Source organism: Papio anubis, chromosome 7 (genome assembly GCF_008728515.1).
Source record: "Papio anubis isolate 15944 chromosome 7, Panubis1.0, whole genome shotgun sequence".
NCBI classification, from domain to species: Eukaryota; Metazoa; Chordata; class Mammalia; order Primates; family Cercopithecidae; genus Papio; species Papio anubis.
The window spans coordinates 46,996,746-47,023,522 of record NC_044982.1 but is presented as its reverse complement, the minus strand read 5'-3'; the positions used below and the strand labels follow the sequence as shown (position 1 = coordinate 47,023,522).

Sequence of the window (26,777 nt, the reverse complement as noted above, 5' to 3'; positions counted from 1 at the left end):
ACTGTCACACACTGATGCTTTCAGGAACTACTGAGAGGAACTACTGAGGTCAAGTGGTTGACTGAGCCTGCCCTAACTGACCCAGAAATGTGATGCAGTTCGTGTTCTTGCTGCCGGCTGCCATTTCCCACAGAAGTCTAGAGTGTTTCTAATCTGCTGCTGTAGTTGCCTGCGGGGAATTCTGGTAACCACGCTAGTTAAACTGTTGAGGTTTTAAAAATGGAATCTTAAACATAAATTCTGTCTCCCTCAAGTGGCCTCCCAATCTGGAAGTGACACCACTCTGGGAAAATGGCATCAATTTCTCCAGAGGCATTCTTCGTTAACTTGTGGGTTTCAGCTGCCTGAGGTTGCTCTAAAAGTGCCTGTTTTATTACTTATTCATAATCAGGCTAATCTGAAACCTAGTTCTTCAGGGGGAATCAAGGTCCAACTTTCTAACAGATGATTTGCATGGCTTGAAGATTTTTAAGAGAAGGATAACTCTATTCCTGGTAAACTGGCTCCTGGCTCACTTCCAGTCACAACGACTAAAACATTCTTACTGATAGACTGCGGCCCCCAGGAGGTAGTATTCAGATGAGAAACCAGATGCCAGCTTGCCAGGTCATCCCCATGAGGGATCTCCCTCGTGTAAGGGTTATGGTTATACAGAGGCCCTGCTTTACATAAGCTGTACAAGGATCTGTACTAGGGAATCCAGCAAAACCTTTTAATGGCACAATAGGCCTAGGCAACTTTAGCAATCATATATACCTTGCAATCTATCTCCAGGAATACAGTATCTTGCACACTCTCATTTAATCCTAACAAAATACTCTACGAGGTAAGAAACAGGCACAGAGAGATTAAGTAATTTGCCTCAGGTTGCACAGCTTTAGGGGGTTATCAGGATTTGACACCAGGCAATGTGTGTTCCTGTTCTTAAAGAAAAGCAACATTCGTATCTTAATGATTTATAAACTGCTTTGTTCATTCCTTCTCATTTAATTCTTCCTCAAAGAAGTGGGGGAGGTGAGGAAAGGAGACCAGGTTTAGTAACTTACTGTGATTCTGTGTCTACCAAGCATATTCTGAGCCAGCCTGGAACCCTGGTACATTGGCTGTTCTTCGCTCTTTCCTTGACCCTGACCGTACTTTGCTTTACCCACCGGTGAAATCTCTAGGAACGCCTCACCAGTGCAGAAGGAGGCATTGAGTCAGGGTAACACGGAATTCCTCACTCCTCAAGGGTCTCTCAAAACCTCAGGCGGACGGGAGTCAGGGAAAACAGAAATTGCACGCACCAAGCAAATACGCAAGACTGCTGACACACGTTCGCAGTGATTTACCTTTTTATTAATTGCAAGGGCACGCGGGATGGGTTAGTTGCGAGAGTTCCAGCCTAGAGACACCGTTAATGTTGTTAGTTGCGTCCCGGTTGCAGCTCCGCCCTGGGCTGGAAAGGTCCCGCCCGTTACCTGTTGCCAGCACGAAGGCCGGGACGCTGTGGAAGCGCACCGGGCCGTGGCTGCGGCCGTCCTCACACGCCACGAAGGCAGTCACCAGCCCACACGGGCAGTGGATGTTGACGCGGGCCTCGCAGGTGCCCGCAGCGGGCGCCGGCACAAGCCCGAAGTCCAAGGCGAAGCGGCCCAGCGCCAGCACTGCGTGGCCGCACATGGAGCTGTAGCCCTCGTTGTGCAGGAACAGGACGCCCAAGTGCGCGTCCTGCAGCTCGCTCGGCACTAGGACAGCCCCGTACATGTCCCGGTGCCCTCGGGGCTCGAACATGAGCCGTCGCCGCACGTGGTCAAGGTGCTGGCGCATGTAGCGCCGCTTGGCCAGCAGGGTGGGCCCGGACACCTCCGGACACCCAGCCAGCACGATGCGCAGGGGCTCGCCGCCCGTGTGCATGTCCACCACCGACAGCACCGGCGTCCCCGGATCATGCGGGGGCAGCCGGGACACCGCCAGCGCGCTCTCCATGGTCTGCGTCCGGGGACACAAGAACCGTCCTGCAGCGATGGCTTCAAGCCCGACCCCTACCCACTGACTCCTGGCGAGGAGGGCGGGACGCGAAGCAGCGACCCCTCGTGGGGCGGGACATCGGAGCCTAAACCCGGAAGTGGGGGAGGAACTTCAGAGCGGTTGCCCAGGTTACTGGGAGGCGGAGCCGCCGAGCTCGCTGTGGCCCGGATGTTCGGTGCAGCTGCCAGATCCGCTGGTCTAGTGCTTCTGGAAAAAAACCTTCAGGCGGCCCATGGGTGAGTGGTCGCCAAGATCCCGGGAAGTCCTGGTTGTTTCTGGTAGTCCTGGTTGCTTTCCTACACGGCTTGCCTCGGGCTCGGCTCTTGTAGGCGGCCTTCAGCTGGCGGCGCAGGCTCGCCCCTTGACCCCGCCCGCCCTCGGGCCGGGCCCCGCACTCTTGCCGGGTTGGGGTGGTCTCTGTCCCCGACGGGCTGCCAGGGGAGGCGCGCTGTCTGCGGCGGAAAGGCCAGGTCTTTGTTGTTTGGTCCGAAATGTCCCTTCAGTCCCTTAGTTTAATGTGAAGGGAACACTTGCATGAGGGTTGACTTCAGAATTGAAAACGCGGGTGATAGTGCAGAAAAAACTAAAGCAGAAGCAAGTTGCTGCATAATTTGGCTCCTGCTTCAACCTCAAACTAGATTTGTAGGGCCCGTCACAAAGGGGCAAGACCGCTGCAAAAAAATAGAATCTTAAAACTTTAACCATCGTTCACTAAAGGAAATGGAAGGGGAAATTACACAGTCACTTGGAGCCTCGGTTTTGTTTAGTAGGTGATAGGCTGTTTATTTCAGTTCAGTTTATCATACTGGTTTTCAGGCCTTGGATTTTGAGAAACTTTAGATTATTGATATTCACATGTATTTATTAAGCATCTACTAGATGTAAAACCCATACAGAAGTTTCCAATTCCTTAACTTCTGCATTCTTGAAAAACCTGAAACATAATTCATTTTCATGTATTAATTTAGAACATTGTGATTACAATGGATTACAAAAAAAAAGCGCCCATTAAAGAGGCCAATGGGTTTAAAAAGCTAAGTCCGAAATTTGTTAAAAGCGAAAATATTAAACTTGAGGAATTTTAATCAATGCTGCTTCTCTTTTTCTCTCAGCAGCATAAGGAGAAGGAAATAAAAAGTCTACTTGAACGTGAAAGGAGAGAGGGCACTGTAGACCAGGCAGTCTGGATTGTGAATCCGTGAATAATTTGGAAATGATTGTTCAAGAATAGTCAAAGATGCATACTTTTTCAAATTAATTCACATGTAGACCACAGTTGTTTGTTTTGAGAAGGAGTCTCCTTCTGTAGCCCAGGCTGGAGTGCAGTGGCGCGATCTCGGCTCACTGCAATCCCCATCTCCGAGGTTCAAGTGATTCTCCTGCCTCAGCCTCCCGAGTAGCTGGGACTACAGGCACGCCAGCACGCCTGGCTAATTTTTGTATTTTTAGTAGAGACGGGGTTTCACCGTTTTGGCCAGGCTGGTCTCGAACTCCTGACCTCGTGATCTGCCCACCTCGGCCTCCCAAAGTGCTGGGATTACAGGCGTGAGCCACCTCACCCAGCCTGTTTGTTTGTTTTAATCCACATTAGATTGTAGGGTTTTGGCAGGAATTCTGTTTCTCCTTGGACTTTTAGTGGCCCCTAACCAGTGGAATCAAGCTCAGTATATGTTTATTGGATGAATCAATGAATGAATGAAGGGAATCAGATGTCACTGATGAAGAAAACTCCTTCCATAATTTCTTCTTGTGAATAAGGTCAAAGACAACGTATTAGGTTCTTAGTTGTTGGGGTTTTTTATGTAAGGAATAGCAGCTTTTCCCCTAAGCCTTTAGATCAGGGGATTAATTTTAAGGCAGTGGTTCCTAAATATTTGCCCAGTGACAACCTTGATGAAATTTTCACTTATCCTCCACAAAAATGATAAAAGCTAGGACAAAGTAGGAAGCTTTTTATAAAGGTAATTTACGTACCTCTGTTCTGAAATTATGTTCTCTGCTTTTCCCATGTGAAAATGTGTTCTGTTATGAACATAGATGACAATTGTATGTCTACATGTGGGTGCTTAATGTCCTGACTGGGCAAAATAGAAGCTGGTGACCCTCTACTGGTGCTCTAATTTAAAAATATATGTATATTTGAACTTTATAGTCAGTGAAACTCAAAAGTATCCTCTGATCATACTGGGTTGGGCCTTGAGTCCTGGGGATAGATCCTGCTCTGCTGGTTGAGGACCTTAATCATAAGGCACAGTATTAACAGCAAGGTTCCAGGATAACTGTCTGCAGTGTCGCAGTGTAAAAGGAGAAATTTAAATTTAAAAATGCTTGAAGACTTTTGTCTAATATGTGTTATTTAAAATTTTGAAAGTGTTATTTCTGCCAAGTGCTTCAGCTATTATTGCATTTTTTTTTATAATCACAAAAGATGTTACTATACTGGCATTTGTTTTTAAAAAGCTGTCGATATCCAACCAGCATGCCTTGGACTTTATTGTGGGAAGACCCTATTATTTAAAAATGGCTCAACTGAAATATATGGAGAATGTGGGGTAAGTCTTATGTTTGTGTCTTATTTCATGTTGTAAAATCTGTTTGCTTTTGAAATATTTTCACATGTAGAATATTTTTTCTTATTATACCCACTAATTTATAAAAGAATATGGAGGGCCAGGCGCAGTGGCTCATACCTGTAATCCCAGCACTTTGGGAAGCCAAGGCGAGTGGATTACTTGAGGTCAGGAGTTCAAGACCAGCCTGACCAATATGGTGAAACCCCGTCTTTGCTAAAAATAGAAAAAAATTAGCTGGGCATAGTGGTGTGCACCTGTAGTGCCAGCTGCTCGGGAGGCTGAGACAGGAGAATTGCTTGAACCCAGGAAGTGGAGGTTGCAGTGAGCCGAGATCGCACCACTGCATTCCAGCGTGGGCAACAGAGGGAGACTCCATCTCAAAAAAAAAAATAAAATAAAGAAATATAAAAGAATATGGAGGCATTAATGTAGTCATTGTTTATGTTGGCATTTTGATGTCTATTATTTTTAAAAATATTTAATAATTTAATAATTTCTAATTTATGATTTAGTACCGTGTCTTGTACAGTAAGTTGAACATCATGAATCCAGAACATTTATCTGCAATTATTCTTATATAATGTTCATAACTAGATTTTTCATTGAATGTTAGTCAACTATTTTAGTAACTTAGTAAAAGGAATCTTTTAAGAGCATTGTACAAATATAGCACATACAATATAGATTTCTTTTTATTTTACTTATGCCTTTTTTAGTTCTAAAAGCTGCACATGTAAACTTAAATATATCAACTGAAATGGGATGTCTTATAAAATGATTTGAGGGGGTGTTAATATTCTAAAATAATATCTGTACACAAAATACTGGTTTTATGTATTGTAGGTATGCCCAAGAGGACAGAGAACGAATGCACAGAAATATTGTCAGCCTTGCACAGAATCTCCTGAACTTTATGATTGGCTCTATCTTGGATTTATGGCAATGCTTCCTCTGGTTTTACATTGGTTCTTCATTGAATGGTACTCGGGGAAAAAGAGGTTAGCACATTTCTATGACTGTATCTGGCTGGACTAATGTTGGAATAATTATCACTCAGAAGACCTTATTAAGTAATTCTGCCTCTTCTGTTTTAAAAGTGGTAAACATGTTTTTCCTTTATCTTCAGATTATTCTTAACTGTGACAAGAAAACTTAACAATAGGGCATGACTTAGTAATTTTTAGGGGAACTGTCCTTAGTCCGTTTTACTTTCAATGATCTTGAAGGAATACTTTTTTACTTCTCAACTGTAATCCTTATTGGTTTTCTACATAAAATTGGTTATGATGACAAGCTATTTATTGTTATGGAACACATTCTTTGTAATTTAATTTAATACTAATAATCTAGTATGATGTAGTTAAAAACAATATAGCTGTAACCTAATACTAACATATTAAATCAACACACATTTACTAAGCACTGCATTTTATGTTTGAAAGATCAGGGAAGGAGATATAAAAATAACTGACATGGCTTATAGTCATAATCTTGTGGAGAAAACAAGTGTGTACATAATTATAAATCAGTCTTAGAGATGTAGTGGAAGAGTTATAAACAAAGTACTCTGGAGTTACAAAGAGTGGAGAGATAAATTATGCCTGATGGGATCTGAAAGATTTCAAAAAAGGAACATTTTAGGCAGAGGAAACAGCATGAATAATGGCGTAGAGGTATGAAATATGTGATCTGTGGTAGGTAGGAATGGAAGTAATCTGGGGTAGTCAAGAGTGGGTTGCAGATGAAGAAAAGTAATATAAAAGGGAGTAGGAAAGATAGGTTGGGGCCAGAATGTGAAGGTTCTTGATAAGCATGTGAACTTTAATCTGCTGGGAATGGGAAGACAAATTCTGCGTTAGTACATTTCAGCCATACTGGCTTTCTTTTAGTTCCTCCAACTGCTCAGGATCTTTCCTATTTTAGGTTCTTTCCCTTCCTCCAAACTCTTTCCGCTGTCTGAAATACTCTCTTCTTCATCTGACTGCAACTTGTTACCTAGCTACCTTCTTTTCCTTCTGATTTCAATTTAAAAGTCACTCAGAAAGTTGAGTGCTTAAAACAAAACAACAACAACAAAACAAAGAGTGCTATTAAAAGAGAAAAATAAGGAAGACAGCTTACTTTCTATGCTTTCCTTCTAGGCCTCTGGGCCTGTGGTGGGACAGGCAGTCTGAAAGACTTCTGAAATGGCTTCAAGGCCTTTTTTTCATTGTCTCGGCTATTAGCACTTGGCTCTCTTTTAGCCATGCTAACCTCTCTAGCAAGTTGTTGCTCTACAGCCTGGTTGAATTCCTCTCCTGAAAATGCTCTTTTCTTCTCTACCACATGGCCAGGCTGCAAATTTTCCAAACTTTTAGACTCTGCTTTCCCTTTAAGTATAAGTCCCAATTTTTAAGTCATTCCTTTGCTCCCACATCTATCTGATCATAGGCTGTTAGAAGCAGCCACAGCACATCTTGAATGCTTTGTTGCTTAACGATTTCTTCCACCAGATACCCTAAGTCATCACTCTTAAGTTCCAACTTCCACAGATGCATAGGACATGGACACAATGCAGCAAAGTTCTTTGCTAGGGCATAATATGGATGACCTTTACTGCAGTTCCTGATAACTTCCTTATTTCCATGTGAGACCTCATCAGCCTGGCCTTCACTGTCTATATTTCTGTCAGCATTTTGGTCATAACCACTTAAGGCTGTAAGAGGTTCCAAACTTTCCCTTGTCTTCCTGTCTTCTTCTGAGACCTCCAAACTCTTTCAGCCTCTGCCTGGTACCCAGCTCCAAAGCTGCTTCCATATTTTCAGGTGTCTTTATAGCATTGCCCTACCCTTCAGTTTCAGTTTTCTGTTAGTCCATTTGCGTTGCCGTAAAGGAATACTTGAGACTGGGTAATTTATAAAGAAAAGAGGTTTAATTGGCCTATGGTTCTGCAGGCTGTACATAAAGCATAGTGCTGGCATCTGCTTCTGGTGATGGCTTGAGGAAGCTTATAATCATGGCAGAAGGCAGAGGGGTACCAGTGTGAGAGGAGGCAGGAGGCAAAGGGGAATCACATGGTGAGAGGGAGGAGGTACCTCTTTCATTTTTATTTTTTTATGTTTTATTTATTTATTTATTTTTATTTTTCGAGACAAGGTCTTGGTTTGACACCTAGGCTATATTGCAGTGGTGTGATCATTGCTTACTGCAACCTTGACTTCCTAGGCTCAAGTGATCTTCCCGACTCAGCCGTCCAAGTAGCTGGGACTACAGGTGTGTACCACCATACCCTGCTAATTTTTTATATTTTGTAGAGACAGGGTCTCTCTATGTTGCCCAGGCTGGTCTCGATCTCCTGGGCGCAAGCAGTCCTGCCTCAGCCTCCCAAAGCGCTGGGATTACATGTGTGAGCCACCATGGGTCTTTTAAACAACCAAATCTCATATGAACTCCTAGAGTGAGAACTCACTCATTACTCTGAGCACAGCTCCAAGTCATTCCTGAAGCTTTCACTCTCGTGACCCAAATACTTCCCACTAGGCCCCACCTCGTTGAGGATTACATTTCAACATGAGATATGGAGGGAATGAGCATCCAAAAAAATCACTCCTTATTTGAGTGAATCATTTATTGGTGAAGATCTGGTGTATGGAAGTGGCATCATTTGATGTATATTTTAGGAAGAAAATTTCTGTGGAGGGTAGATTAGAGGTGAGATATTTAATAGAAGACTGTTGTCAAAAAAATAGACTGTGGTAGTTGGAATGGAAATGGAAAGGATGGTCCAGATGGAAATAGAATCAGCGGTTTTCTGGGGCGTACCTGATAAATCCAGGGTGGTTATTTACATTGGGAAAGCATTTATAATTTTTCAGAATAATTTATAAAAATACTTTTAAAATAGCATCTTTCATCCAGCTTTTAATTTCTGTTATATTAATAGAATGATGAGAGATGGGGTGAGAACAGAGATGTGATAAAGCTGAAACAGAATAATTGCCCAGTCAATTGGCAGGAAGTTCTCAGCCCCAAAGTAGAGAAGAGCTAAAGGCCATAGGTATGTCTTCACCAAATGCATTTGAATTCAGATATCAGCTGTGTTTTGAGGGAGAGACTTGAAGCAGAGACTAGAGGTTGGTTTGAGGGAAGGCGAGGAGTGACTAATGCTCAGACAGGAAAGGAGGTGGGTTTAAAAAGGGAATTGTACAACTATGCTTTGCCTAGGAAATTGGTAACAAGGAACACAAGGGCCATCTCTTAACAATTTCCTGAAACTTTGCACTTACAGTCCGGATAGATTGGGGCTGGAGGTGTCTTAACAAATGTTCCTAAAAACTGGGGATAACCCCTGAGCTGATGTGGAAGGATGCATGGTTTGGCAGATAGGTAAAATGTGTTTTGAGGTGGAGGGTGATGCATGCCCCGATGTGTGGAGGCACAAGTGAACTTAAAGCCTTTTAGCGTGGCCAGGAAATATAGAAGACGATGCTGGCAAGGGGTATTTTTCCAGAAAGACAAAAAGACTCAAAATTAGTTTAATGAGAGGAGTTTTAAAATTGTATTTCATTTTGTAAAGATTATGTGTCTGGCTGCAGACAGACACATAAAAAAGACATAAAAGAGAACATGACAAGAAGACCAGTAAGAACATTATCAAAGTAATGGCAAGAAATAATGAAGTTGGGATTTTGCCTCTAAAAATATTAATTCTATACGGAAGCAAAATGTCAAATTACATAATGTGAATGTGTGTTTATTTATGTTTTCAGTGTTTTCATCTTTGTAAAATGGCACAGGAGTTCTGCTTCCAACAATGTGAGTTAATTAGGAGCTCCAAGTGACCCACCTGCATGAAATAACTAAAGTCTGGGATAGATAAACTATGTGAGACATTGCTGGTCCCAGCTGGAGATGGAGAGATCTCCAGGAACTCTTCTCTTTCAAAACACAAACCAGCCCCCTCTGAGTTAGGCCAGAGTGACAAGGCAGGCAGTTGGGATGAGAGGGTTGTCTAAGGTCAATTGCTGGTAGCAGCAGTGTTATCTGGATACTGAATCTTGGGCAGCCTCTGCCAAGACTAGACCCTCAAGGGCCTGAAGCCCAAGGTAGTAGTGGCCATAGCTGCTGGCAAAAGTAGCAGAGCCTCTTTGCTGGAAAAGCTTCCCCATTCTCAGTTTAACCCTATAAGACTCTTGCTCATTAAGATCTAGTAATGACCTCATAGTCTGTGGTTACTAAATAAAATAGCACTAGGACTTATTGGTAGATGCAACAAACAATATATTTATGCTCTCAAAGGACACAGATAATGGACTTTCACCTATGGGATATGTAACTGCTACCTATAAAGAAAGTAAGGGTGTAGTCACAAGCTGTCCATAATAATAAGATTATTTGGAATAAACTGATGTATTGGGGGAAGAAAAGGGAACTTTTAGAAATGAAAATTTATACTTGCCAAAATAAAAAAAAAGGTAGTCAGCAGATTAAACAGTTGAAGATAAAATTAGTGAACTAGAAAAGAATGCATATAAATAATGGCATATAGCACTGAGAAAGAAGGAGATGGAAAATCAGGTGCAAGAAGGTGAGATCCATGTTGGGTGGATGTGGGAGTCGTGCAGGCTTAAAGTCTTACACTTCACAGGAGCCAGTCTCTCTCATAACAATTCCATGAACTTCTGGGGTCCTGCAAGTGACATGCCAATTACAAGAGTCACTGAATTCAAAAAAGCCAAACCATGGTATCCCCATCAGGCATTTATAGTTCATTTATGGTTCTCCCCAGTCCAGATGTAATTTACCAGTCAGGATCATTTGTATCATAAGCGGTGTTGCCTAGCAATATAGTTGACATTCTATCCTTACCAGGTTTCCAGAGGAAAAGAGCTAGAGAGTTAAATGAAGGCCAGATTCTCATAAATGTTTTGTTAAGTTTTTGCCCATAGTATCTAATTAGGGTCTCTGGAAAAATAGAGACTATGAAGGAGAGCTGGTATTTTTTTTTTTTTCTGGCTGACATCCTGTGGAAAAACCTCCAGCTCTTCTGAACCCTCTTCTCTCCTGCTGCCTCCCCAGAGAGGCTAGAAATTCAGATTTCCACTGTCCTAACCTCTTTTTCTTTTCTTTTTTTTTTTTGTGACAGAGTCTCGCTCTGTCACCCAACCTGGAGCGCAGTGGCGTGATCTCAGCTCACTGCAAGCTCTGCCTCCCGTGTTCATGCCATTCTCCTGCCTCAACCTCTCCAGTAGCTGGGACTACAGGCACCCACCACCACACCTGGCTAATTTTTTGTATTTTTAGTAGAGACAGGGTTTCACCGTGTTAGCCAGGATGGTCTCTATCTCCTGACCTCGTGATCCGCCCGCCTCAGCCTCCCACAGTGCTGGGATTACAGGCGTGAGCCAGTGCGCCCGGCCAAGGAGAGCTAGTATTTTAAGAGATGCTGGCATGGCACATGTATAGATAGGTAACAAACCTGCATGTTGCGCACGTGTACCCTAGAACTTAAAGTATTATAACAAAAAAAAAAAAAAAAAAGATACTGGCTTCAGGTTTTACAAAAATAATAAGTAACAGATTCACAGATCCCAGAAGCAAAACACATCCCAAGCAGAGTAAATAGAAATTTACACTTACTTGCATCATAATTAAACTGCATAATATTGAAAACAGAAGCCATGTGGAAGAGAACCAAGGCATACCTTTTAACAGCCTTGGTTGTGCTTCCAGCCAACAGCCAGCACTTAACTGCAGCCATGTGAGTTAGTCCTTTTAAATGCTGCAGCATGGTCAAGCCTCTAGATGAGTGCTTTCCAAGCTGACATCATGTGGAGCGGAAAGAACTGCCCAGTTGAGCCCAGTCACATCACAAAATAGTGAGAAATGATCAGTGGTTCTTGTTTCAAGCCACCAAGTTTTGAGGTAGTTTGCTATGCAATGGAATCATGGAAATTATTCCACATAATGGAAAATGTTCAAGTAGAAAACTCAAAGTCACCTATAGGCTAGATATTAGAAATAACAAAACCATTTAATAAAAAGGTTGAGTATAAGATAAATATATGAAACTATTTCCTATATTCCACGTACAGTAAAGTATTGTGACATAGCCAGACCAAGATAGCTAAGCTACATGGGATTTATCTGAGCACTTGACAAGCCAATTTTCAAATTTATATGGAAGAGCAAAGGGCCAGGAATAGCCAAGACCACCAAAGAAGTAGAAAAAATGTATGTAACATCAAGGATTATGATCATATTATTCTTCTGGCTCAGGAATAGATAAATGGACTCAAGAAACAGAATAGAGGGCCAAAACACAGTTATATATGAAACTTTATATGACAGAAGTGCCATGGCAAATTAGTTGGGAGGGTAGGGTTGGGAAGAAGTACTTGTTCAGTAAAATGCTGCTGCTGGGACAATTGACAGTTCAAATGGGAAAAAGTAAAGTTAGATTCTACCTTACCTTTGACACAGAAATCTCTTCTAGGTGAATTAAAGATAAATGGGAAATGCAAAACCTTAAAATTTTTAGAAGAAAACAGTGTGTGTGTGAGATACACACACATTATCTCAGGGTGTGGAAGGACTTTTTAAAACATTTAAACTGCTAAGTAGAAAAAAAAAATAAAGCCCAGTCTATTAAAATTTAGGACATGTTTATAAAAAGACTTCACAAAGAAAGTGAAAATTGAGCCCACAGACTAAGAGGAACACATTTGCAACACATTTAACTAACTGCAGAATGGAGAAACAAATCACAGTATTGTCACACAGTGGAATCCTAATACAGTAGCAAAAATGACTGAACCTCAGCTGTAAGCAATAGCATGGATGAAAGTTGGAAATGTAATTTTGAGTGGAAAAAAATGTCAGAAGACTTCCATTAGTGTGATACCATTTTATAGCATTCAAAAATAAGCAAAACTAACCAGAATAGTTGTGAAGCATAAATACAATTGGGATAAAAACTTTCTAGAAAGAAGTGATAAAAGCAGTTTGGTACATGGTTGCCTCTAAGGGAGAGACAGAGGAATGGATGGGGAGGAACAAAGAAGTAGTCATAAATTGTTGACAGTGTTCTAGTTATTGGGTAGGAGATGAGCGTATAATATTATAATTACTTTATAACAAACATATGTTACCTACCATCTTTTATGTGCATATTAAGATTAAATAATATACAGATAACTAAGAAATTTTTAGCAACAGTTTGGCAAGATACTAAAGATACAAGGTAGATCTAATTTCTACTTTTCTGTTACACATTTAGATAATACTGCTACAGTGTTATTTATCCCTTTTGAGAATAAAAGGTTATACTCTTGAGTAGTTTTTGTTTGACTTTTCTTATATATTTAGAAATCTGTATCTTGACACATGTACATGTTTTATTTAAGCCATTTAAATATTGCAATTTTTCTAGTAATCATGCCTCTTTTCCTTCTCTAGTTCCAGTGCACTTTTCCAACACATCACTGCATTATTTGAATGCAGCATGGCAGCTATTATCACCTTACTTGTGAGTGATCCAGTTGGTGTTCTTTATATACGTTCATGTCGAGTATTGATGCTTTCTGACTGGTACACGATGCTTTACAACCCAAGTCCAGATTACGTTACCACAGTGCACTGTACTCATGAAGCTGTCTACCCACTGTAAGTGTTTATTTCGACTTAAGATCTTTTTTTTTTTTTAATCTCTGAGAATTATTATAGATTTTATGGCCTTTGGAGACAAAAACAGGTGTGGGTTTGAGTTCTGGGTCTGCCAGCTGCTGTATTACTTTGAACATGTAAACAGCCTCTTGTAACTTCAGTTTTCTCATTGGTAAAATGGGAATAATGATACCTTATAAGATGTCTTGAGGATTAAATTAATCCACACATTCTCAGATACTGTATAACTTAGATATAGGAAGCACTTTATAGTAAATGGCATTATTAGAGTGTTTGGGTTAGTGTATTTTCTTTTTTTCTCCCCAAATAAGTGTAATTTCTATTAGAATGTTTTGTTTTAAAAATATTAAATTCATAAAATTCTGTATGCAATTATGCCAGACTATTCCAGTTTCAGAATTTTTATGAATTTTTGTAAATTCTAGAACTAGAAAATGAATCAAATTCATTTTGATATTTTTTGGGGAAAAGGGAAAATAGAAGTCTGGTATTTATTTTCTTATAATTGTAGTGGGCTTTCAGTACATAATATGCTCGGGGAAATAAGTCCTTTTTGAGCAACTTCTTAATAATAAAACATCAAAAACATAGACATGCATATAGGTACAAAACAACCAGATATAGAAAAATGAAAATCATCTTTTCTGCCTGCCAGTTTTTTGTTTGTTTTTGAGACAGAGTCTCGCTCTGTTGCCCAGGCTAGAGTGTAGTGGCACGAGATCTCAGCTCACTGCAACCTCTGCCTTCTGGGTTCAAGTGATTGTTGTGCCTCGGCCTCCCCAGCTGGGATTACAGGCATGTGCCACTATGCCTGCCTAATTTTTGTATTTTTAGTAGAGAGACGGGGTTTTGCCATGTTGACCAGGCTTGTCTTGAACTCCTGGCCTTAAGTGATCTACCCACCTTGGCCTCCGAGAGTGATGGGATTACATGCGTGAGCCACTGGGGCCTTTCACTGCCAGTTTTTAGGTATGACAAATTAGTTTTTTCATATATATATATATATTCACACACATATATACACACACACATATATAATATACATGCACACACATATATACACACACATATATATACATATATAGCTATAATTTTTATATAAAATACTATATAAAAGACCGATAATGTCCTTTTTGTTTATTCGTAGAGCTTAGCTCTAAGCATTAATTACCCTCTTGTCATGTAACTCTCCTGAGGCCTTGCATAACTTAACATAGTCCTATTTGGAAAACTTAATAAGTGAAATGAATATTATATTTAAATAAGATATAAGGTAATCTTATTTAAAACAAAATCAGACTTACCAACAGTCTCATTTATGTTACTTATACTAATATTTGTAAAGCCTATATTAGGAGGGTAAGAAAATATAAGATTGGAAGAGAAATGGCAAACAGGTACTACCAACACTCATCTGCACCTGTAATAGTCACTTCTAATTTATTATAGCACTTTTTCTGCTGAATTGAGTGTAGGCTAGAATCTTGTGGCAGCACTCTCTGTCAATCATAATCATCACACAGCTTCATTGATTAGGACATTTTCCATCTATTCACTATCCCTGAATCAAGATTGTTTGTTTGTTTTTCTTCCTCAGCACCTTTACCAACAGTCATTGTAGAACAGCTTGCCTGCCTTGTTTTATTAATTATACAAAACAGTGATTTTTAAAATTATCAGATATTATACTGTCTTATAGCATTGGGTTTAGGCATATTATTTATTTACCTAACCATTCTAAATATAAATGTTTGGTCAGACTGGGCTAAACATTTCTGAAGGTTGTAGGGCTACCACAAGTCATAGTAATTTTTTTTTTTGCAAGTCAACAAAAAGTAATAGCACACAATTACCAGAAACCTTTGGAACACTAGTGCATTGACAAATGAAGGCTGTTTTTCCCAATGTATATATAGCCTAGTTTCTTACAAATTGAAAAATACCACACTACTTTACTGATAGTTATAGTTTTAAGGGGAAACAGATTAGATGAGGCATGAAAAAACATGTAAGCTTCTATCATTATAACTTACTGCAAAAAATAACTTTTACATTACTAAAACTTTAAGAATGAGTTATGGAAAATGGCAGTTATTACTGTTATAGCAATAATTAGCTTTAGTTTGTCAAATTTAAACTATCCCCACAGGTAGGCAGCATGGATTGAAAGAGGGGAAGAGTGGAATGGGATGACGTCTTCTGGTGGAAAGCAGGAGTGGGAAACGTAATCACTTCTACAAACTAGTTTCCTAGTTCATTTGGAGAAACAGGATGGTTTCCTTCTGATTAAAGTAATAATCTTTTTGGAGCTCTTAAGGAATTACAAGTTGTGGGAATGGACAGATTTTGTTTTGTTTTGCTGTTGATAGGAGGTAGCAAACAAGACTAGGAAACTAATTCATTAGAAGAGGTAACACGTGATGGTTTCCTCTTGATTAAAATCATCTTTTTTAGCGCTCTTAAGGAACTACAAGTTGCAGGAATGGATAGATTTTGTTTTCTTTTGATGTTGGTTGGGGGTGGTATAACAAGACAAAAAAAGTATCACCCAAGAGATCAAACATGTACTAATGTATTACCGTACAGGACTGAACCTAAAAGCATCACAGAAACACAGGATTATGGTATCATTTTGCTGTGTGGGTAGAAAGCATGTGGTCCGTGATCTGAAATGACTGCTGACTTCGTAGGACACTCCCCTGTATAGGGAGAGGGTTTGAGTAGCAAGATAGTAAAAACAATTTGAAAATACTCAGGAAAATTAAGGTAGAACTATGTGGATAAAAGTCCCATTATTCAAAATAAAGTACTAGAAGTCTGGTGACACAGAGCTCTTTCTACAGCCTTTTTTTTCTGATTATAAAAGTTACATTAAAAATGGGACATTTCAAAAACATAGAATAAAAGCACACACAGAATAAAATAATCTGTAATTCTATTCCATGAGATGGATTCTGCTAAAAATTTTGCCTTTCCAGTTTTATTTCTGCATGTGTATGCATACATTTTAAAGACTATTAAGGCTATACTATGACATGCTATTTTGTAAGCTGTTGGTACTTAATATATTAGGCACAGTTAATTTTGTTAACATTTATTTCATAACTAAATTTTTATGTCTGCATAATATTGCAGCATGAATATACTATAAAATATAACCAGTTTCCTGTAAGTGAATATTTATTTTCTTTAGGACTTTTCTTTATTATAAGTGATTCAATAAAAATCCTTGTACAGTAGGTTTTTTTATGTATCCCTGGTTGTCTCCCTTGGATAAATTTCTACAGGTAAAATTGCTGAATCAAAAGGGATAAACAGTTTTAAGATTTTTGATACATATTTCCAGACTGCCTAAGAAAGCAACCATTGTACCTTTGCTAGCAGTGTATGAGAGCCTGTTTGGTCAGCCTTCCGCCAATCTGAATATCCAATGGATAGAGTAAATATGCTTTTTAAACCTTTTTTAGGCTCTTTCATTTAAAAGTGATCAAGGATAAAAACATTTTTAAAACATTTTTGATGTTACAAATTTTCTATTTTATTTTACAGATACACCATTGTATTTATCTATTATGCATTCTGCTTGGTATTAATGATGCTGCTCCGACCTCTTCTGGTGAAGAAGATTGCATGTGGGTTAGGGAAGTCTGATCGATTTAAAAGTATTTATGCTGCACTTTACTTCTTCCCAATTTTAACTGTGCTTCAGGCAGTTGGTGGAGGCCTTTTATGTAAGTTTAATGGGTACAGTCAAGTCAATGAAATATATTTATTATTGTATGCAGTAATATTTCCTCTAGATTTAACTTTGGAACTTTTTCCTTAAAATAGTTTGCTTAATCCTTTCTTTTTTTTTTGTTGAGATGGAATCTCACTCTGTCAGCAGGCTGGAGTACAGTGGTATGATCTCGGTTCACTGCAACCTCCGCCTCCCAGGTTCAATTGATTCTCCTGCCTTGGCCCCCCGAGTAGCTGGGATTACAGGCATGTGCCACCATGCCCGGCTAATGTTTGTAATTTTTTTTAGTAGAGGCAGGGTTTCACCATGTTGGTCAGGATGGTCTCGATCTCCTGACCTCATGATCCGCCCACCTTGGCCTCCCAAAGTGCTGGGATTATAGGCATGAGCCACTGCGTCCAGCTAATTTGTTTAATCCTTGAAAATAAACCTTAGTGTATGTTTTTGCTAAAACATATGATCAGTATTATAAAGAAAAGTCATGGATTTCTTGGAATGGAATAAAAATTCTCAAGAAATCAGTGACAGCTAATCAAAACTGATTTTTGTTTAGAGAATACTTTGCATTTGAAGCTTATGACCAAATTAGAAGATTTTTAAAATCTAAGTATATCATAAGAAATAGAAACTGGTTTTTATTTAGGAATTTATGAAAATTAGTTTTGATAATGTATACTGTTTATTATTAAGTAAGGTCTTAGGTTTCTAAGTTCATTTATGAAAACCTTTTATAGTAAAAAGTCCTCAATATCTTTTATTTTAATGTAACCATTAATTCATTTGTTTAGTAACCATTTAGACCAAACTATGACTCAAAAGAATAAGAAAAATTCACTGTTAAAAACCTCACATACTGGCCGGGCGTGGTGGCTCAAGCCTGTAATCCCAGCACTTTGGGAGGCCGAGGTGGGTGGATCACGAGGTCAGGAGGTCGAGACCATCCTGGCTAACACGGTGAAACCCCATCTCTATTAAAAATACAAAAAAAACTAGCCGGGCGAGGTGGCGGGCACCTGTAGTCCCAGCTACTTGGGAGGCTGAGGCAGGAGAATGTCATGAACCCGGGAGGTGGAGCTTGCAGTGAGCCGAGATCGTGCCACTGTACTCCAGCCTGGGTGACAGAGCGAGACTCCGTCTCAAAAAAAAAAAAACAAACAAAAAAAAACCTCACATACAACCAGGAGATAAAGCAGGCAAGCCCAGTGGCTGAGAAAACGTAGTGTGGTTCTTTTGAATATGTGACATTGAACATTCCAAGGATGTTGGACATCATCCTTTATATGGAGCTTGGTAATATAATTTGGTAATATAGTTTAGGAATGTAATTTGGTTCAAGGTGATGGTGGGGCTTGAGGGTAAGACCAAGGGAACCAGAAATTCTGTTATCCCCCATATTCTGGTTTACAGATGAACTGTTTCATTTGGCCTGCACAGGATTCGAAAATCTATAGTTCCCTCTAGCTCCTCTCTCCCTGTTAGATTTGGCCCATTCCCTGTACCTTCCTGGCTAGCCTCTGTGTCATTTGAGGTTGCCATTCTTGCTCTAGGGAATAGGGACCTGTTTTTAAAAGGATTTAGGCAGAAGAGTGACATGATTACATTTGCACTGTAGAAAGATAACTTGATACATGTGGAATTCTCTACCTATGGTAGCAAAACACTGGGAATGAGGAGCAGCTTCAAAGATAGCATTCACTAAGCTAGGTAACAAATATAGGGGTTGAAGGAATGGGACAAGAATTTTATAAAGTAGCTTTTTGACTTAGTAACCAGTGGAGGGATAAATATGAATATTAGAAGCAGCAAGTAGGTTGGTGAAGAGAAATGAATTCAGTTTCAGTATTCGTGGAATAGCCAAAAGATTACAGGTAGTTGTTTCTGCTAGGCTGGAAGAATTAAGAATTGGCCGACTTCAAATCTGTAGGTTCTAGACTACAGGTGGTGCTATTGTATAGAGCCTTTTGGCTATGAAATGGAAACAAGGGAAACACTGTGAAAAGCAGGAAAACGTTTGGAAAGCTAACCCAAAGAGATGCCAGACAGCATTGCTTTCTATATTGTAGCTGTCTGTATTGAAAAACAACTTTTCCCACAGTGAATGTTTTTATCATTTTAACAAGCTTCCACTCAAAACACATTCATGGGGGACTCAAGGAGGTACTGTTCATTTGCACTACCAACTCATAATGTTCTGATGTTGAAAAAAAGATAATTTTTGGTTTGTAGGGATATAGCAAGTCTGAGGAAAGCAGAGCACCAGGAAACTTCTGATAGCTTAAGATAGTGAAGGACTGGGGGTCTAGGGCATGATTAGGAATATGTCAGTGACAAACTTTTACCTTTTTTGCAAGTATTATGGAAGCCAGCTTCTAAGTGTGATCTGTATCTGAACCACCAGGGGAACTAAAATGCATAACCCTAGACCCTACTCCAGACCTGGTTGCACAAAATCTCAAGGTTTTTTATGCACTAGAATTTAAGAACCACTCCAAATCCTATCTCTAGCCCGGCACCTCCCTCTACTCCCCACAAATTTGGGCTTAGTTAGAAACTTTCTCTTTATTCCTTTTTACTGTATATGGCTTTTTACTACCAGGTCTTCAATTTGTATCATTAGCAACATTGTTTAGCTACGTATAAGTTAGAGTTTTGTTTTTTATTTTTTATTTTTTGAAAGGCTGATTGAGGACCTAATCACTGTCTTATGAAATAAAAGGTTATAAATGTCAAATAAGTCATTTAGTTCTTTAGTAAGTTGGAATCAGGCCTGTATAGAAAATTCAGTTTCTGGTGCTGAATCCTGAGTTAACATTTGAAATTGTTCCAAATGGGTTCTACTGCAATGTAGAATGATTAGTAGTTTCATAAACTGAAGTCGTTTACAAATAATTGTATGAAAAATAATTCAAAGGTATTTTTCTCAATTTGTCCATTTATTTTAGTGTGTTATAAATTTGAAACATTTTAAGAGAAAAGTGGTGTTTTAGAGGAAAAAATTTGCTTAAAGTATTATTGTACTGTATTTAAAGTAGAGATTGCTGGAATTTTGATATTAAGAATACTGAATGATCTCTTTATCCTTTAAAGTTTATTGATAAATGACCTTTTCTAAAGATTAATTAAAGCTGAGTTACTCTTATAGATAACCTTTCTCAACTGAGGTTCCCCACCTGGACCACAAAACACAGAAAATTATTTGACCATTTTTTGAATTCTCCTAAGTTTAGTACATAACCAGTACTATTCTAGAATGCAGAGGAGAGAAGTTAATTATTTACATTCACTGGATGCCTTAAGGCAGGGTTCTTCAAAGCTGGCCCAAGGATAGTTTTTACAATTTTTTATGGTTAAAAAATCAAAAGACTTATATTTCTTGTTGTGAAAAATGTATGAAATTTATATTTTACTGTCCATAAAGTTTTTATTGGAACACAGCCATGCCCATTCATGTATGTATTGTCTATGGCTGCTTTCCTGCTACAGCTGCAGAGCTGGGTAATCGAGACAGAGACGTGCAGGGCTAAAATCATTTACTATCTTGCCCTTTCCGGAAAAAGCTTGCTGGCCCCTGCCTCAGAACCTTAGGTTGTAAGTCTCACAGAACTGGTTGAGAAAGGATTTGACTCTAAGAGTTACTATTTGAATTTATTTGATGGTTTATTGAGAAAATTTGTTTAATTTCCAACATAACACCAATGCTTCTCTTTCAGATTACGCCTTCCCATACATTATATTAGTGTTATCTTTGGTTACTCTGGCTGTATACATGTCTGCTTCTGAAATAGAGGTAGGAAGTCTTTTTTTCCTTTGTGAAAGACTTTTTTTGATAAATTTGACAAGTAAATATCAGAATAGTCCATATGATATGATATAGTACAACTAATTGTTTTAGTAATCTTTGGTTGATTGATGCCACTTGGTAGCTTTTGGCTTGTTAACTTTATGAAAAGTTGTGTACCAGACTATATATTTCCCTGGGAAATGAGTGAAAGAGTGAAGTAGTCGGGCTCAAGTATCCAGCATGGAGGAGAAAAGTCGTTTCACACAATTTACCCATGTAGCAAACATATAATTATTGAAATGTTGAAAGTTACTAGCACTATTTTGAGAAAAACCATAAAAATGTTTTATATTTAGAACTAATTTTAAACTTTGTTTTACAATGGCAACATTAACAGTCATCAATAATTATGTGTTCCATATCCTTCTTTGTTTTATCACAAATTTTATTTTCTTGATTATAGATGTTTACTTTTATCCCATAATGTTTGGGGGATTTGGAGCTAACATTAATAGCCACATTATTCTGATACTGTTCCTTTTTCACGGTATCCATTTTGTACCTCTAACTTTTTAATATTTCAGTGTAAGGCCACTATTATAAAGAACTCCTTTTTAAAAACTATATATGTCTTTATTTTCAGAATATTTTTGGCCAAAAAAGTATCTTTTGACATATTTATAGTCACTGGGTAGAATAGAGCATCATGTCATAATGTTTATATTTTCAGATATTCTATTAAGGAACTAAGCTATTGGTGGAAAACATGAACAACAAATGAGAAGTAGTAGTATATTTGACTCTATATCTAGGGGAAAATGTATTCATTAAACTGTGAATCAAAATGGGCATTCTTGTACATTATTTGTTCATATGCAATCTGACATTTTCTTTCTAAAATAATTATGTGGCTCTCTGCTGTTAATATATTACATTTAAATTATTGCTTTTAAATACGTTAATGGCTCTGATTTAAGAACTCTTTATTCTGAGGCCAATCTGAAGTGTCTTAGTACTCTTCCATCCTATACTTGCTAATCTAGGGCCTTTGAACTGTCTCAAACTACCCATGACAATTGATATGTGCTTTGTCATAATTCATAACATAAAAGAAAACTGAGAGAAAATAAGTTGTAAACTATTTTGGAGTGGTTGCTGTTGATGCCACTTTTTCTATTGCCTTAGTGAGACAGTGAGTGGGGGAAAACATCTAGGAATCATAGTGACTTTTAGGTAGGATAATAGTGGAAGAACTAGACAGAATGTTTTTATAGTGATTATTCAGTTGTTTTCATCTGGAGATGATCCTCATTTTTCCTTTGTAATCTTTAACCAGCATTGAAATATAATTAATTAAAGAAGCGAGGCAAATTAGTTTTGGCACTTTTATCAACTCTAGGGAAAGATTTGAAGGAGGAAATAGTTGGATATTTGGATATTTGAATAAAATCAGGTTTTTAATTAATTAATTATTTATTTATTTATTTTTGGCGGAGTATCACTCTGTTGCCCAGGCTTGAGCGCAGTAGTACAATCTCAGCTCACTGCAACCTCCGCCTCTCAGGTTCAAGCAGTTCTCCTGCCTCAGCTTCCTGAGTACCTGGGATTACAGGCGCACGCCACCACACCTGGCTAATTTTTGTGTTTTTAGTAGAGACGGGGTTTCACCATGTTGATCAGGCTGGTCTCGAACTCCTGACCTCATGATCCACCCACCTCGGCCTTCCAAAGTGCTGGGATTACAGGGGTGAGCCACCAGACCCGGTCTTGAATTTTTTCATCTTATCCACAGTTAAGAATTAGCCATACACTGTTAAATTAGCTTGAACTTATTTGTTTCTCTGACCCTGTGAATCTCCTATATAAAATGTTCACATACTTCAATTAGCATGAATCAGAAATGGGGACCTAAAGCAGGAAAAGACAGCTTAGTACTGGTTGAGTTGATGAGCTGTTTAATGATAAGAGAAAGTTGGTAACTAACCTGTTGCAAATTACGTTTTAATGTGTTCATTAGCACATTTAGGTATTAATTTTGTATTTATTTCATTCTTCTAGTTTCTGCATACTATACAGCTGTATTAAGGATTAAAAGAAAATCAGAGTGTTCATGGGTCATTTCTGCTCCCTTACTATTCATGCAGCAGGCTCCAGGAATGTTAGAAGTTAAGGAGGTTGGGTTTCTGTACCTCCTATTTCTCACCTGTAGATCTATAACCACCGTGGATCAGGCCAGGAAGAAAGCATATAAAGTGGAGTTTCCCTTCTAGTTTATATCTTTCTTTCAGAAGAAACTATAGTGTTTCCAGGAGTGAATGATGGCATAGACTAGGACTTCAGAGACATGATGACGTGGCTCTCGTCTGGGTGCCGCTGCTGAGTGCTTATATGACCTTAGGAGCCTCACTTTCCTCATCTACAAAGTGGAGTGGCTAGACTGAGTGATTTCTTAAGTCTTTTGTAGCTCAAATATTTTATGATTCTGAGATTATAAATAATACATTTTACATTAAAATAAATTATCCAGCTGATTTAGCTTGATAATCTGTATTTCTTTTTTCTTTCTTTTACAAAATTATATAGAACTGCTATGATCTTCTGGTCAGAAAGAAAAGACTTATTGTTCTCTTCAGCCACTGGTTACTTCATGCCTATGGAATAATCTCCATTTCCAGAGTGGATAAACTTGAGCAAGATTTGCCCCTTTTGGCTTTGGTACCTACACCAGCCCTTTTTTACTTGTTCACTGCAAAATTTACCGAACCTTCACGGATACTCTCAGAAGGAGCCAACGGACACTGAGTGTAGACACGTGAAATGCCAAAAACCTAAGAAGTGCTCCTAATAAAAAAGTAAATCAGTCTTAACATTGTATGAGAACTATTCTGTCATATATGGGAATAAGATTGTCAGTATATCGTAATGTTTCGGTTTGTTTTTGTTTTGCTTATGGTTAGACTTACAGACTTGGAAAATGCAAAACCCCATAATACTCTGTTATACAGGGTAATATTATCTGCTACACTGGAAGCCCACTAGAAAGCCCTTGCTTCTCTCAACAGTTCAGCTGTTCTTTCGAGCAAAATCATGTTTCTGTGTACCTAGCAATGTGTTCCATTTTATGAAGAAAAACTTTCAACACATGTAATGTGCACTCCTTAACAGTGGCGTAATTGTACATACCTGTTGTGTTTCAGTTTGTTTTTCACCTATAATGAATTGTAAAGACAAACATACTTGTGGGGTCTGATAGCAAACATAGAAATGATGTATATTGTTTTTTGTTATCTATTTATTTTCACCAATACAGTATTTTGATGTATTGCAAAAATAGATAATAATTTATATAACATGTTTTCTGTCTATAGACTGGTTCAAGGCTTGTTTGGATTATTGTTCCTGTAAAGAAAACAATAATAAAAAGCTTAACTACATAAAATCTCAATGTTTTGACACTTAATTGTTGTTTGGCACAATAGTATGGAAGTAATTCAAACTGGTAAATAGTTTCCTCTCATATCTCGGGTATGTATACATAGCATATTTTATTGATCCAGAGATACTTTTTATTTCACGTTTTGACATCTCTGAATTAGGATGCATCTTACAACTGATGGCTTATTAGATTTATGAAATACAGAAGATACACAGTATAAAAAGGGTTTTCCTGTGGTTGGTTTGTGGTTTGTGATAGGTTTTCTGTGATGTTTATGCTTTGAAGGCCTTGAGACTTAGGGTCGCAACCATGGAAGCAAAATGAGATTTTTAGCTCTTAACCTAACAACCTGACCATGTTTATCCATTTTTATTGTTTAGAATTTTATTTATTGATTCTGCTACTTGGTGGAGGTTGTGTGAGTTAGTTAAATTTTAAATGTTTAAGACTTCTATTAACAGCTGCAAAATGTGAAAGCAAGTGCACTCACTTTTCCTGTAGTTCTGTTTGTCTTTTGAATTCACAGCAGTTGTATCCTTGAGTTATTTTGTTAGTTATTCTTTGTTAATATATTTTTCTCAGTACATTTAGCCACTGGGAAATGAACTCTTGGTACGAATGTGTTTCTTCTTTTCTGTAGGAATAAAAAATAAATGTAAAAATTCTATTCGTACTGCACATATGTTTGGGGGGTTATTAGTGTTCATTAAAATTCTGAGTTGCCCAAAGAATCCTCAACTGGGTAATTGTATAATCGGGATAGAGTGGGGAGGGTGTCATGTGTCTGATTACTAGGACTATATATTCTGGTCCACTTGGAGCCATTTTTACAATCTTTTTTTTCATATGTCCTGTTCTAGCAGAAAAGTATATATGCAAAAGAAGAAATTATAATTACAAGGCCTCCCAGGCAAATCGTTTCCAGAATACTTAATATATATCTGCATTTTTAATTTGCTTTGGTAAGAATAAGACTAGAACAACTCATAGCCACTGCAATTGCTAATGTTACTAAATAATTTGTTAAGACGTGGTCATTGAAATTTTAAAATCAACCCTTGTCTTAGCTCAGCTTTGTTAAGTTTTGACTTAGGCTCTTGTAGCACACCACAATCCTCATCACTACAGTGTATGGTAATTTTGCTAACCAGTCCTGAAGAGGTCATTTAAAAGTCAAAATACAGGTGGAATATCTCATATCCAAAAATGCATGAGACCAGAAGTGTTTCGAATTTCAGGTATTTCCAGATTTTGGAATATTTGCATTATACTTAACTGTTCAGTATCCGTAAATCCTAAAATCTGAAATCTTAAATTCTCCAAAGAGTATTTTCTTTGAGTGTCATGTTGGTGCTGAAAAAGCTTTGGGTTTTGGAGCATTTTGGATTTTGGATTTTCAGACCAGGGATACTAAATCTGTGTTTTCTTGATTAATTTGGGTCAGTTGATAAATTTAGTAACTACTTTGTTATATATTTGTCTAAAACCATTGGTTTGTGAGACTACTGCACATTGAAGCCACCTAGAGAGATTTTAAAAAATAATGCCTGGGCCCCACACCCAGAAATTCATGTTGAATTGGTCTACGGTGCTGTTTGAGCACAGGGAATTTTTTTTTTTTTTTTTTTTTTTTTTTTTTTTTTTTTTGAGACAGGGTCTGACTCTGTTGCCCAGGCCGGAAGTGCAGTGATGCAATCTCGGCTCACTGCAACCTCCACCTCCTGGGTTCAAGTGATCCTCATGCCTCAGCCTCCCAAGCAACTGGGAGTGTAGGTGCCCACCATGACACCCAGCTAATTTTTGTATTTTTAGTACAGATGGGGTTTCACCATATTGGTCAGGCTGGCCTAAAACTCCTGACCTCAGTGATCTGTTCACCTTAGCCTCCCAAAGTACTGGGGTTACAGGCATGAGCCACCACGCCCGGCCGAGCACAGGGATTTTTTAAAACCTCCAAGTGGTTCTAATGTTTGAGAACCACTGATCTAAACTCCTATTTCAGATCTTAATTTTTCCAAGAGACAAGTACTAGGCAAATAATTTTCTTCTCTCTGAAATTTTGATTCTGCTTTAATTATAAAGAGGTGCTTTTCTAGAATTAAAATGTAGATGATTGTATCAAGCCCCTCATCACAATAACGAGATAACTTTGACAGTTACATAAATTGATTTTTTAAATGTTTCTTTTAAAGTACCTCATCCTAAAAATATCTTCTATAGTCCATGTATCAAGATATTTGGTTAATACACAAATTATTTATGTAACCTAACATATGATGTAATACTCAAGGACTTTTGTAATTTTAAGACAAAATTATTTTTAATACTTTAAAAATAACTACTAAGTTACTGTTTAGCTTACATATACATTAAGAATTATTTACCTTTGATTTACAAGAAAAAATATTAAAGCAAAAAGTAAGTTTTTAGTGATTCATTTTCAGGATGACATCTGGCCTTTAACATTCTGACAAGCCTATTCCACACTCTTGCTGCTCGTGCTGGTTGGTTCCCCCAGCAGATCTCCACTCAGCCTTGCTACTTGCAGTGCTTAACCAGCTTATGTCTGTGCTT

The 26,777-nt window shown here is 38.3% G+C and overlaps 3 protein-coding genes across 12 annotated transcripts in view; 1 reads left to right on the top strand and 2 right to left on the bottom strand.

The window, feature by feature from the left end:
* Positions 1 to 2,217, bottom strand: part of L3HYPDH (trans-L-3-hydroxyproline dehydratase) — a 29,120-nt gene extending 26,903 nt beyond the window's left edge. For 4 of the 5 annotated variants that reach the window (XR_649781.4, XM_017961207.3, XM_017961208.3 and 1 more), the window contains exon 1: positions 1,461 to 2,217. Coding sequence is in view for 3 of the 5 variants with exons in the window: in XM_017961207.3 (XP_017816696.1) it covers positions 1,461 to 1,968 (508 nt within the window). In the remaining 2 variants the exon portion in view is untranslated. Of the gene's footprint in view, positions 1 to 1,331 lie in introns of all 5 variants that reach the window. The other variant, XM_021941871.2, reaches the window with a different exon arrangement.
* On the top strand, positions 2,096 to 24,867 carry JKAMP (JNK1/MAPK8 associated membrane protein). 4 transcript variants are annotated; one of them, XM_003901880.3, is made up of 7 exons: positions 2,096 to 2,246; positions 4,489 to 4,562; positions 5,427 to 5,581; positions 13,020 to 13,226; positions 16,797 to 16,978; positions 20,697 to 20,773; positions 23,351 to 24,867. In XM_003901880.3, exons 1-7 carry the CDS (start codon positions 2,243 to 2,245, stop codon positions 23,567 to 23,569), a joined length of 918 nt encoding a protein of 305 aa, XP_003901929.1. In that variant the 5' UTR covers positions 2,096 to 2,242; the 3' UTR covers positions 23,570 to 24,867. The 4 variants fall into 4 exon arrangements, with proteins under 4 accessions (XP_003901929.1, XP_003901928.1, XP_009209892.1 ...); XM_003901879.3 differs by having other exon boundaries at positions 4,471 to 4,562; XM_009211628.2 differs by having other exon boundaries at positions 4,439 to 4,562.
* Positions 24,566 to 26,777, bottom strand: part of CCDC175 (coiled-coil domain containing 175) — a 58,597-nt gene continuing 56,385 nt past the window's right edge. For 2 of the 3 annotated variants that reach the window (XM_009211624.4, XM_009211625.4), the window contains one exon: positions 24,694 to 24,837. In XM_009211624.4, coding sequence (XP_009209888.1) covers positions 24,791 to 24,837 — 47 coding nt within the window. In that variant the 3' untranslated portion in view covers positions 24,694 to 24,790. Of the gene's footprint in view, positions 24,838 to 26,777 lie in introns of all 3 variants that reach the window. The other variant, XM_003901876.5, reaches the window with a different exon arrangement.

Excerpts from the sequence above, each read along its gene's own strand:
- JKAMP (XM_003901879.3), top strand. Across the intron at positions 4,563-5,426 it reads AAATATATGGAGAATGTGGG|GTATGCCCAAGAGGACAGAG; the intron begins GTAAGTCTTATG and ends TATGTATTGTAG. Across the intron at positions 20,774-23,350 it reads TGTCTGCTTCTGAAATAGAG|AACTGCTATGATCTTCTGGT; the intron begins GTAGGAAGTCTT and ends AAAATTATATAG.